Genomic DNA, 13,331 nt, shown 5'->3' on the forward strand with positions numbered 1-13,331 from the left:
TAGAGAGAGAGAGAGAGACCCCCACCCAGAGAGAGAGAGAGAGAGAGACCCCCACCCAGAGAGAGAGAGAGAGAGAGAGAGACCCCCACCCAGAGAGAGACCCCCACCCAGAGAGAGAGAGAGAGAGAGAGACCCCCACCCAGAGAGAGACCCCCACCCAGAGAGAGAGAGAGAGAGAGACCCCCACCCAGAGAGAGACCCCCACCCAGAGAGAGAGAGAGAGAGAGAGAGAGACCCCCACCCAGAGAGAGAGAGAGAGACCCCCACCCAGAGAGAGAGAGAGAGAGAGAGACCCCCACCCAGAGAAAGAGAGAGAGAGAGAGACCCCCACCCAGAGAAAGAGAGAGAGAGAGAGAGAGAGACCCCCACCCAGAGAAAGAGAGAGACCCCCACCCAGAGAAAGAGAGAGACCCCCACCCAGAGAAAGAGAGAGACCCCCACCCAGAGAAAGAGAGAGAGAGAGACCCCCACCCAGAGAAAGAGAGAGAGAGAGAGACCCCCACCCAGAGAAAGAGAGAGAGAGAGAGACCCCCACCCAGAGAAAGAGAGAGAGTGAGAGAGACCCCCACCCAGAGAAAGAGAGAGAGAGAGACCCCCACCCAGAGAAAGGGAGAGGGAGAGGGAGAGGGAGAGGGAGGAAAGAATAGAAGTATGTAGAGGTGGAAACTGAAAATCATGAAGGTGGAAGTTACCCAAAATTGAGCTAATCAATGTTCCTGGAACTATGAACTTTGTTGGAAAAACAAGAGGGGATTTCATAGAAACAAAATAATGAAAGGAATAGATGATAAAAAAAAGCAGGGGAATCGTTCCTACTGGCAGGCAAGAATAGAACTGGGGACACAGACTCAGCAGTGGGGTGGGAGGGGGCAGTGACAACAAGTTTAGGACAGAGGAGGAGGAATTACTTTTCTCAGAGGGGTGAATCTGGAATTCTCTGCCAAGGAAGCACTAGAAGCCACCTCATTAAATGTTTTCAAGAGTTCGATTTTTGCATAGTAGGGGAATTAAAAGTTATGGGAGAAGGTGGATCAAGAGTCAACAGCAAGATCAGAAACTATCACAATGAATGGCAGAGCAGGCTTGACAAGTTGAATGGCAGACTCCTGCTCCTGTTTGTGCTTCCACATCATTCACCTTCCTGAAGGACTGCTGTACCTTTGCAGAGCCTTCTGCAATGGCGCCCGTGGACGTCTGAATCTCTGCTTCACTCACCCTCTCCACATTGAGAACTTATTCCCATTTCTCAAATGTTAAGCAAATCATTTCCCACTTCCAACGGTCAATCTCTGAAACCAGGACAAACCAACAGTCCCCGACACAACCATGTGCTTTCACCATTCCAGAACTATAATAATTTATAGATCATGAGTGGACTAGGTCATCCATAATGTCCAAACATGGAGCCAGTTCAGCTCTCCCCATCTCTTGAAGTGGTCAGCCAGAATTTTAAATGCAGTATCTTCTGACCTATTCAGGTGGTGGGCTTGAACCTCCACTGAACAATTCTCTTCCACTCCTTCTCCCACTTGGAATACCCATATTCCCTGGATATGGGCAGTCCAGTGAGAGAAAACAATCCCTCCTGCACACACTGCCATAGCTTTAAACTCTTCTGTTCCAAAGAAATCAACTGCTGCCTGCTCAGCATCTTCTCACTTTGACATTACCCTGGCACACCTCTCGACACAAGAGTCCAGGTTGGCTTGGCGTTCACACAATCCAGGAAGACGAAGAATTCAAATGACTGAGGTCTCCACCAGATCATCCAGAAGCTCAAGTGTGGGGCTGAGACAGGGGGCCCACAATCGAGAAAGATACAAAACTTTACCTGTGACCTCCCTCACACTGAAAGGCAGAGCGGTGCTGAATGTGGTGCTAGTTGTACTTTGCAATTGCAACATCTTCTCTGTGAGATCCTGGACACATGGGAGATCCATTGTGAACACTTTGGCGTAGTGATGGTAATCTAGGATATTCCTGACACAAAACCGCTGTCGGCGAGGTAACCATCCTTTATGAAACAAATCCACAGTCCTAGAAGCCAACAGTACAAGTTTACTAACATTGGATCCTGGAGGAAAGGCACATTTTTATTCAGGAAACCTGATTTTCTGCTCCTCAAAAACCCCTGATAGATTTCCACACCAGAGGTTTGTGAGGAAGGGAAAGATCAGGTCATTGAACACAAATCTTTTGAAGGGTGAAAGGGATGTTTAGGGAGATATTGGGGGAATGCAAGAGTGTGGAATTCACTGCCAATGGTGAACATGAGCTTGATTTTGACATTTAAGAAAAAAGTAGGATATGTTCATGGATGGAAGAGTTATGGAAGGATATGCTCCAGATCAATGGGATGAGGCAGAATAATAGTTTGGCAAAATCTAGATGGGCAGAAGGGCCTGATTCTGTGCCATAGTGTTTCTATAATCATGATCATGAAAAGTGAAGACCAGCCATTCTCAAAGTGCGGGGGGGAGGGGGGGGGCTCTACAGCACATTTAAGAAGCAGCTTTTTCTTTTCACCTCAACATTTTACATAGTCAGTAGGAGAGAAGTTTGGAAGAAACCAAAACTTGATTGCTTCACAGGGAAGGGGACCATAAACTTTGATCAGAATCCTAGTGGAGCCATGGCTGAAAGAATGTTGAGAATTGCTGAAACATAAAATTTAAAAACTTTATTTACAGCGTGCTCGAAGTTGGTTTCTGCCCAAGATTAACCTACAACTCCCATACGTTTTGGAAGGTGGGGATGGGGATAACCAGGGCACACAAAGAAAACCCATGCAGGTCACAGGTAGCACCAGATTTGAACGTGGGCCACTGATGCTGTAACACCTATGCTAACTGTGCTGTCCACAGCTGAAATCTACAGCTGGGGTCTAGTGTTGCAATCGGTTTGATAAAAGTGGGCATGAACCAAACATAGGCAAAGGGAGGCATCTGGAGCTGCATGAATGAGTTGGGCTAAAGGAAGCGCAAGATAGCACCAGAGATGTGTTTAACATGTCTTTAACACAGGTGAGGCACTGGAGGATTGGACGGTAGCTCACATTGTGTGGGGGGGAAAAAAAAGGCTTCAAAAATAATTTTGAAAATTATAGATCAATGAGTCTGACATCATTTGTGGGAGGTGTTCCAAGAGATAGATATACAAGTAAACAGTAGACACTGAGTGTGGTAGAACAGAGGGATCTCTGAATAAAGACAATTCTCTGAAAGTGGCATCACAGGTAGATAGAATCATAAAAAAGAACCTTTGGCATATTGGCCTTTCTATATCAAAATATTGAATATTAGTGGTGGGATGTTAAAGTTTTACAAGACATTGGTGAGGTCATATTTGGAGTATTGTGTGCAGTTTTGGTCTCCTAACCACAGGAAAGATATCAATAACATAGAAAGAATACAGAGAAGATTTACTGGACTTCAGGAACTGAGCTACAGGGAAAGGTTAAACAGGTTAGGACATTATTCCCTGGAGCACAGAAGAATGAGGTATATAAAGTTATGAGGCATACAGAGAGTAAATCCAAGCAGGCTTTTTCTACTGAGGTTATGACAGATACAAGCCAGAGGGTTAAGGGCAAAAGGGGACAAGTTTAGGGGAAACATTAGGTTGAAATTTCTTCACACAGTAGTGTGAGTATGGACAAACTGCCAGCTAAAATGATAAATGCAGGCTCAATGTTTACATTGAAAACTTTGGACAGGTACATAAATGAGTGGGATATAGGGGGTGGGAAGAAGAGGAGATGATATTGTCTGGGTGCAGGTCAATGGGACTAAGCAGAATAGTTCATCATGGGCTAGAAGGGCCAAAAGGTCAGTTGACAACATTGTTACACTTCTCACCCTTTGGTTAAATTGTCTCACCTCTCCCAATCTCTTCCAACTCTGAGCCTCCAAATGTGCCCGTATGGTTCTGGATCTCTGTGCACTCCCTAGCTATTGTTTTACCAGGGACAGCCATGCCTCCAGCTGCCTGGGTTCCAAGCTCCAAAATTCCCTTTAAAACTCCACTGCCTTTCACCCTAGAGTAGAGAGCACCACGTTTCTCAGAGTCCATTTACTTAGCAACCTATCCTGGACAAACATTTGCTTAATTGTCATGAAGGCGCAACAGTGACTGCACTTTCTGACAAAACTGAAGTGAGCATAGCTACTGGCCACCATGACATCAAACTTCTACAAAAGATCTAGCGAGAGCATCCCATCCAGCAGTATCACAAGGTGCGGTACAGTTGCTGCAGAGAAATGGATTGGAGGTCAATCCACAAGAGTAACAGAGAGGAGCACTGGAGTCTCCCTCCTCCTCATTAACACAATCTACAGGAATTGATGTCTGAAAAAAAAAAAATATATATAAAATCGCTGAAGACTCCTTTCACCCTGCACACAGCATCTTTCAGCTGCTCCCATTGGGGAAGAGATACAGGAGTATCAGGCTGAAGAATAGATTCTTCCCACAGGCAGTGAGATTACTGGACGTGAGAGAGAGAGAGAGAGAGAGAGAGAGAGAGATTATTTGTCTGTATGCAGGTTACATCTAGTTCTGTGTCTGCATGCTTTGCATGTATAAATTGAATAATAATAAATTTGAACTTCAATTTGCAAGACACTTTCTACAGTAACCACTCGGACAGGACATTTGGCCTGCTGTCTTGCATAGATAAACCATACCAAAAAAAACCCATAAAATTGCTTTTCTAAGTCAAAGGTGCTGCAATGGTTTTCAAACTTTTTCTTTCCATTCACATACCATCTTAAGTAATCCTTTTGTTAAAGGTGTTCCATGGTTATTAAGGTGGTATATAAGTGGAAAGAACAAGTTTGAAAACCACTGTGCTACATGAATGCAAGTTTCTACAACCATTAGCAAAAGGACAAGAGAGGAAATTATACTGTTAAACAAGGATTTTGCAAACTTTGGAAAACTAGAACAGGACACTGAAGTTCTGGAGAGGCTCAGCAGGTCTCTCCTGGCAAGCAAAAAAACTTGGATAAAGGGGCTCTGGTCCAAAATGTCGACTGCCTGTCATTTTCCAAAAGATGCTGCCAGACCAGAGCACTGGTTGAAATATTGATAGATACATTTTATGCAAACTTATCAATCATCTTGCTGCTGGCTGCAGGAGGAATGTCAGTGCACATCTCCATCCAACTCGTGTATACAATTGCAGTGAACTGGGATTCACTGGTGATGTGCTGTGCTGATGGATGGCTCAGCTTCCCAGCTCCACTCCCACTTATAACCCTGGTTTCCTGCCTAAACCCCGAACCCTTCTGTGGAACCCTACCCTTAGTTATAAGCCAATAAAAGCATTTGTTCTCCTTCCATTTGTGAGAGCTTTTATTCACGCTACAAGTCTAAACAGGACAGCACAGTTAGCGAAACACTATCAAAGCACCAGTGACCCAGGCTCAAACCTAGCACTGTCTTGAAAAGGTTTGCATGTATTCCCTCTGAGTTCTCTGGTTTCCTCCCATCTTCAAAAATATACCAGGGTTTGTTGGTTAATTGGGACATTAAGAAAGAGGGGAATGGGCTCATGGGCCAGAAGGACCGGTTACCATACTGTAGGTTTAAATTTAAACTAAAGTCTCCTCGTATCCCCGATTCTCCCAGCTCCTGCTGACGCTAGCTGCAGGTTATAGCAGTCAATGATAAGTTACGATCAGATATTAAAGTGGTGAAGAGGCCAACATCAGACAAGGCACAAACTTGCCAAATGGCAGATCAGGCTCGATAGGCCGATTGCCCCATTCCTGCTACAATCTCTTCCCAGGACCTCAACTGCCATTTTAGTACTTTCAGTTTGATCATGAACTACCACCATTCCACTCCCTTAACACAGCTGGAAGAGGCTTTGTCTCAAAACACAAGGGGCTCTGGTTCAGAGAATTGAACTGGTTATTGTCATATGCACCAAGATGCTGTGAAAAGCTTCATTTTGCTTGCAATCCAGGCAAGTTACCCCATACTTCACTGCAGCAGGTAATGCAATAGTTGAACAATTGGAATGAAAGTAGGGAAAAATCCGGAGTAGCTCGCAAAATGTCAGCACCGTCTTTCCACATCTCTGGTGCTGTCTGCATGGAGTTTGCAAGTTCCCCGTGTCTGGGCTTCCTCCAACAAGCAGATTGGTTGGTTAATGGACCACTGTGAACTGCATTAGTGTAGAACCTGAGCAATGTCAATAGGAATCTAGGATAACAGGTTGCAGGGGGTAATTAGTGGGGAGTGGTATTCCTGAGGGTCAAAGTGCCCTATGAATGAATGTTATTGTAATACACAGATGCAATGAAGTCTTACTTGCTGCAGTTTCCCCAAGTACTAAAACCAAATTTAAAAATGTAGAAGAGGAGAAATAATAAGGATTATTCACTATTCTTCTACATCATATGGGGCATCAGACAAGTCTACATTGCTTAAAATAATCTGGTGGAGGAACTCAGCAGTCGAGCATCAGTGGGAGAAACTGGATGGTTGAGGATTCTGGCCTGAAAGGTTGACCATTCCTTTCTCTCCCCACCCCGACACTACTTGGTCCACCGAGTTCCTCCAGAAGTAAAACACCCCAAAAGTCTGCAGACACAGTGGTTAAGGAAAACAATGCTGGAGAAACTCAGTGGGTCAAGCAGCATACCTTATGAAGAGCTCAAGCCTGAAATCCCAATTATGTATCTTTATCTTTGCTCTGTAAAGTACACTATTTAGCCTGCTGAGTTTCCCCAGCATTGTGTTTTTACTTCCTTCAGCAAGATCTGAAGTCCCTCGTGTGCCAACTCTCACTGATTTCCGCCCATCCGTCAAACAAGTTCAACTCAGAAGGCATTTTGTCAATTATACAAGACTCCACAACACTTGTGTCACTATTTACAGGGCTGCCCAAGGAGAGCAGTCTCTTCTCCCCACTAAGTGCAAAAATCCCAATTCCAGATGCACACCCTTTCCCTCTGGTGCCATCTGCTGTTCTGAAGCCTTCAGGATAGTACCTTAGATTGTCCAGTGTTGACCTCATTGCATCAAAAGATCACCAGATGTCCAGCCCAGACAACAGCAAAGGAAGATGTTACCTGGTCTCTTACTCACACCAAAAGGAAACGAGATGCTGGTTGGTGTAGTCGTTTGGGTTGGATACATCTTCGGTGCTAGATCCTTTATACATGGGAAATCCATCTTAAATACCCCAGTCATGGAATGGTGGTGCAAAAGCTTGGAGAGACAAACACGGTCGTGGCGAGTCAACTGCCCTCTAGTGTTAATTTTCCAAATTCCTAGAAGTCAACAGTACAAGTTTACTGAACCGTATGATTCAGTGATTTTCAAACCAACTTTCCACTCACACACCACCTTAAACAATCCCTTACTAACCACATATTACCTACAGCATAGGGATTATTTAAGGTGGCATGTGAGTGAAAAGAAAAGTTTGAGAACCACTGTTTTCATTGTACCTCTGACTCATTATGTGCAACTTTTCCTAACTCCAAAGGAAATGGGCCAATGACAATTTTTCTCAAGCAAAATATTTCAATAACAATTGGGTCTAGAGCAGTGGTTCTCAATCTTCCCTTCCCACTCACATCCCACCTTAAGCAATCCCTTACTAATCACCGAGCACCAATGGCATAGGGATTACTTAGGGTGGAATGTGAGTGGAAAGAAAAAGGTTGAATGCCTCTCCAACCATGCCAATGAAGATAAACCACTGCAACCTTTTGAAGGGGAACAAGTTTCACCTTGACCTGAGGCTTTTAGAGGATGCTAAAAAAAAACACACACACAATAAAGAGCTGGCAATTGCAATCAGACCATGGAGTGTAGTCAGCAATAATAAAAAAAAAGTTTATGGTTTTAACGAGCATTGAAATATTTAATTTGAAGAGAGGTCAGGAGAAGCATTGACAAGGTGGACACCCAGCATCTTTTTCCTCCCAGGGAAAAATGAGAATAGAGGAAGGTTTTTAGGGTAAATGTCAGAGGCAAGTTTTTCTTTTAGATAGAGTAGTGGGTGCCTGGAATGCATTGCTGTGTTTGATGCCCAAGATGGTGGCACCTGTACTCAGTAGTGGGTCACAAGGGGTTGTAAATTCCAGGGAACAGCAGATCAGTGCAGAGCACCAGAAACAGGGATAACACCTTCTTTCTCCCACAACCCCCCCCCCACCAATCGCCATTGAGAAGGAGAAGCAGAGAGCCATAAAGGACAATGACCTTGGCAGCAGGCCAGCAAGGGGCTCAGTGTCGTCTGAGGGACCCACACAGGCTGCTGGTGGCTTGCAGTCGGGGGATGTGCATGGGATGGCAGGCTGTTGGAACCAGGATTTGAGAGGTTGCAGAGGGCAGGAAAGGCCTTGGGTGATGATCAAGCGGAAACCAATCAGCCCCTCCAGCCTATCCCACAATTGAATGAGGTTTTGTTCACTCTCATTGGCTATTTAAAAATGGGCTTGTGCAAACACTGTTGCCATGGTAGAGGAATCGAGTTGATATTCTCAACCTGGAGATTTCAGCCAAAAAAAGGGAACATTTGTTTCTAAGCAAGGAGTTGCTGAAATGTGGAACATATTGGTTACTGGGAACTGGTGGTAGTGGAAATGGACTGTGGAAACTTAAGGGGATAAACATTCTCCTTTTCTCCCTCTCCCTCCCCCCCCACTCCCCATTGGTTCAAAACTTAGTGGGACAGCTCATACCCAGGTTGATTCAACAGGAAGTGATAACTAGGTTAAGACAGTATATACATTTTCTTGTATTATACAATTCTAAGGACAAAGGGACAAATAAAATTAAAGATAAATGAACTATAAGGCCCAGATGTTGGCCTGAAAAGTTGTATCAAATAATTACTAACAATAGTTCAAGTTTCCCCATGGCTTCATAACTTGATTCTGTGGAAGAAACAAAGTGAGAGAGGGTGAAAGGACTCCAGGGAGAGACCAATTGCCTAGACTCCTTATTGCGCTCTTTAACATCCAACGAGATAACCATACAGGGGCTTTTTTTTTTAAAAAAGGGAAAGGCAGCAAATGCTCCCTAAGCTGGCAACATCAACAGCCCATGACGAGATTCAAAAAGGTGGGTTAGAAAATCAGGTAATTTTACAAAATTGACTGTTCTCAAATGAAGCAAAGCGAGACAAAAAACAGAGCTTAGAGATAGAATTTCTTTTATCATCTCCCAGAACTGCTGAACGAGTCCAATCCTTTCAAATTCACTCTTCCCACAGAGAGGGAGCGTGCTTGGGAAAATGAGAACCAGGGATCTGCACCTCCACCTGCTGATCTCAATCCCTCTCGGACAACTCTCATTCAGGAGGATATTTGCCTCTCAAAATGCAGACAGTTGCATTATTTAACAAGTGTTTATAAGAGCTCCTTAAATGTTGAGAAAAGATCTCAATAAAAATTTGTTATTTCAACGAGTCTCACCATTGAAACCTCTTTTAAAAACAGACGGAACCAAAGCAATGTGATTAAACTTATCCTTCAAATAGTTTGTTCTATCGTTCACCACCTCCCTGTGCAATTCCAGAGCCAAAGAGATTGTAAGTGGAGCCAAAGGCAACCCTGATTACTGCATTTTACTGGGACCACCAACAAGTTTTTAAAAAGTTAAATCACTGACAACATCAAAGGGACAATTGAAAAGGATCCCTGAAGGTGGGGAATTGCATCTGAAGTGGAGATAACAGAAGTTACCACCCAAGACCCTCTTGCAAAACAGGCCGTTATCCTTAAAAAAGCTGCAAATACCTGAGGTGCAGAATTGTCACATTCAATGTGCATAAATAATCGCTTTTGATTACATTTACACAGTACAACTGAGACGACTACTAAAAATATTTATTTTTATAAATAATTTTACATGTGCCCACATGTACTGTACTTGTCTGTCCGTGTGTTGTCACAGTCAACTGGAGAACGCTGTTTCTTCAGGTTGTATCGGCACAATTGGATAATAAATAAATGAACATTTTATTGGTGCTCATTACCCACTAAAATATAATAGACGACAACAGATTACTGCTGTCACCTTGACTATTGTGGGAGCAGGTCAACAGGAGGCAGAAGGCTATTCAGCCCTTCAATCCTGTTGAATTAGGTGCAGAAGATTACCACTTGCACAGAGCATAGTTTCCAACAAGTTTATCGATCATGACTGATCTGTATTCAAATTCAATCTCCCCGATTCAGTAACTATTAATATGCTAAACTTATAAAACAATTTCAATATTTTCAATTGACCCTCAACAGCAACAACTTTTTTTTTTAAATGTAAATGGAATAGGTTCAAGCATTTGTGTGAATAATACTGAACAATATAGACACAGGCCCTTCAGCTCACATGTCCGTGCCAAACACAATGGCCAAATTAAACTGGATCTGCCTGCACAGACCCATATCCCTCCATCCCTGCCATAAGACCACAAGATATGGGAGTAAAAGTAGGCCATTCAACCCCTGAAATCTGCTCTCCCATTCCATCATGGTCAGATCCATTCTCCCACTCAGCCCTGCTCTCCATAACCTTTGATAACCTGACTATTCAGATATCCATCAATCTCCACCTTAAATGCACCAACAACCTGGCCTCTACAGCCACCTGTGGCAGCAAATTCCAGAGGTTCACCACTCTCTGGATAAAGAAATTCCTCCAAGTGTTTTAAATGGGTGCCCTTCAATCCTGAAGTTGTGCCCTTTTTTCCCCCCAAGACTACCCTACCTTGAGAAATAACTTTACCACATCTACTCTGTCCAGGCCTTTCAACATTCCAAATGGTTCTATGAGGTTCCTCTTCTTCCCCCCACCCCCACCCCCCATTCTTCTGAAATCTGTGGAGTACAGTTCAACAAATATTAAACATTTCCCCACATACTAAATCCTTCATTCCAGGAAAGATTCTTGCCTGAATCTTCCCTGAACCTTCTCCAATGCCAGCACATTCTTAAGGAGCCCAAAACTGAGGCCTCAACAGCACCTCAGCCTCAAAACCACATCTCTGCTCTTGTATCCTATTCCTCCAGGTATGAATGCCAAACCTGCATTTGCCTTCATCTTTAGGGAATCCTACATGAGGACTCCCAAGTCCCTTTGCACCTCTGAATTTTGGACTTTTCACCCCACCCAAATAAAAGTCTGCCCTATTTTCCTCCTTCTATGAAAGTGCATGACTGCACAATTTCCCACTTTGAGTAAAGTGGCAAATGAAATACATTCTCTGAACCAAGTCTCAGTTTCCTCATCACAACCTCCCCCTTAACCTATCTTAGTTTCATCTGCAATCTTGGCCACAAAGCCATTTATTCCACAACCCAAATCATTTACAATTCAAAAAGAAGCAACCTCAACACTGACCCCCTTGGGTACACCACTGGTAACTAGTATCCAACCAGAAATAGGATTTTTTTTATTCCCATTGTCATGCTAATCAGCCAATACTCTCCCTTATGCTGATACAGTTCCTGCAATTCCATGGGCTCTCAGCTGTTTAACCAGCCTCTTGTGCGGCACCTTGTCAAAGGCCTATTCATCACATCCCTTCCCGGGCAGGTGTCTCTGGATGCATTTCAAAACATACTGGTTGGCATAAAAACACACCAAAATGCTGGAGGAACTCAGCCAGTCTTTTCAGTGTCCATAAAAAGCAAAGATACATTGCCGACGTTTCAAGTTCAAGCCCTTCAAGAAAAAAGCAGAATAAACCAGAAGCAGGAAATCTTAGAATTCAGACAATGCTGGTTGGAGAAGCCAGACCAACAAAGTGTTAATTGGATACAAGGGATGAGGTAGGAATTCATTGTGTTTGGGTGAAAAGGAGACAGGAAAGGGAGAGACAAAGCTGGATAAAAGTGAGGGGACTGGATTAATGAAAGCCAGAAAGTCCATATTAATGCCATCCAGTTGTTGGGGGCCCAGGTCAGAAGACGAGGTGCTGTTCCTCCAATTTGCAGGTGGCTTCAGTCTGGCAGTACATGAGACCATGAACAGACATGTCAGCAAGGGAGTGGGTCAAGGATTGAAATGGGAGATCCCTGCTACTGTGGCAGTAAGAGCAGAGGTGCTCAGCAAAACAATTTTCCTATCTCTCCAATGTAGAAGAGACAACAAAGGGAGCACTAGATGACCTGCACAGATTCACAAGTGAAATGTGGCTTCTCTTAAAAGGACCATTTGGGGCCCTGAATGGAGGCAAGGAGGAGGTGTGAGTGCAAGTGGAAGTTGAGCATCTCCTGCCTTCATCTTTAGGGAAGAGGTACAAGTGCCAAGGAGACAATTGATAGGGAAGGAGGAGTGGACAAGGGATTCGCGGTCCCTGCAGAAGGTGGAGAGGGAAGGCAGGGAATAAGTGTCTGATGGTGGGATCACTTAGTAGATGGCAGGGGAGGATGTGTTGGATGCAGAGGCTGGTGGAGTGGTGAGGACAAGAGGAATCCCGTCCTAGCTGTGCGTGGGGTTGGAGGGGACCTGGGGAGATGAGTGGATAATGGAAACAATAACAGAAAAATATAGAGAAACAAGGTTTACAAAAGTGGGTTGAAACATTAAAGTCTGTAACACTGATTGTAGTAAAAACAAATGCTGGACGAAATCAACAGTGTTCAAGATATGCAAACGATGCTTTAGGTCAGAACCCTTCATCAAGGTACAAGTAAAATGCAGACAAGAGTCCACATTCAAAAGGCAGGTGGGGAAGTGGGGGGGGGGGGGGGGAGAAGAAGAGAGAGGGCAAGGGGAAGCACAGGACAACAGGTCAAAGGGGATAGGGAAAGGAGGACAAGAGAGAAAAGCTAAGAATTGATGGAAGGATGTTCTCCAGAAAGAGAGGGGGATGTGGAAAGAGAGCAAGTCAAGGGGAGGTGAGCTGGTGCAAATGAATGAAAGAGGCAGGGTGGGGAAGAAAGGAGGTGGCTAGCAGAAACCAGTGAAGTTGATATTAATGCCTTCTGGTTGGAGGGTGCCCAGACAGAACAAGGTAATGCTCCTCCAATATGCAGGGACATACGTCCACTGTCAAACTCTCATTTGTTAATGTTTCAAGAAAAATGGCATGTAAGCAAGGTGTGATTGCACCATTATTGCTTGCTGTGCTATGGTAAACAATCTCATTCCTTCAACCTTGGTACATGTGACAATAAACACAAAACTAGGGGAGAATGTCTAAATGCTGTCCACAGCATGGCCATATAATCCAACTCACTGTGTATCACTGGAAGGTTGACAAACTGTGCATCCCAGCCAGATATGGCAATTCATATGCCCAGGAATGCAGCAGAAAGCAGCGAACACAACCAGGCTCCGATCTCCCATTCACTGCAGAG

The 13,331-nt window shown here is 44.2% G+C and overlaps 1 protein-coding gene across 28 annotated transcripts in view; it reads right to left on the minus strand.

Annotated features, from left to right (window-relative positions):
• robo2 (roundabout, axon guidance receptor, homolog 2 (Drosophila)) overlaps window positions 1-13,331 on the minus strand; it is a 1,057,280-nt gene that overhangs the window by 694,540 nt on the left and 349,409 nt on the right. For 20 of the 28 annotated variants that reach the window (XM_069889097.1, XM_069889098.1, XM_069889091.1 and 17 more), the window contains exon 1: window positions 1,832-2,021. The exons of 6 other annotated variants lie outside the window; for them this stretch is intronic. In XM_069889097.1, the coding sequence (XP_069745198.1) occupies window positions 1,832-1,940 (109 nt within the window). In that variant the 5' untranslated portion in view covers window positions 1,941-2,021. Of the gene's footprint in view, window positions 1-1,831; window positions 2,022-7,082; window positions 7,284-13,331 lie in introns of those variants that run through there. 2 more of the 28 variants (XM_069889084.1, XM_069889082.1) reach the window with 1 other exon arrangement.

This window comes from Narcine bancroftii, chromosome 7 (genome assembly GCF_036971445.1).
Source record: "Narcine bancroftii isolate sNarBan1 chromosome 7, sNarBan1.hap1, whole genome shotgun sequence".
Taxonomy (NCBI): domain Eukaryota; kingdom Metazoa; phylum Chordata; class Chondrichthyes; order Torpediniformes; family Narcinidae; genus Narcine; species Narcine bancroftii.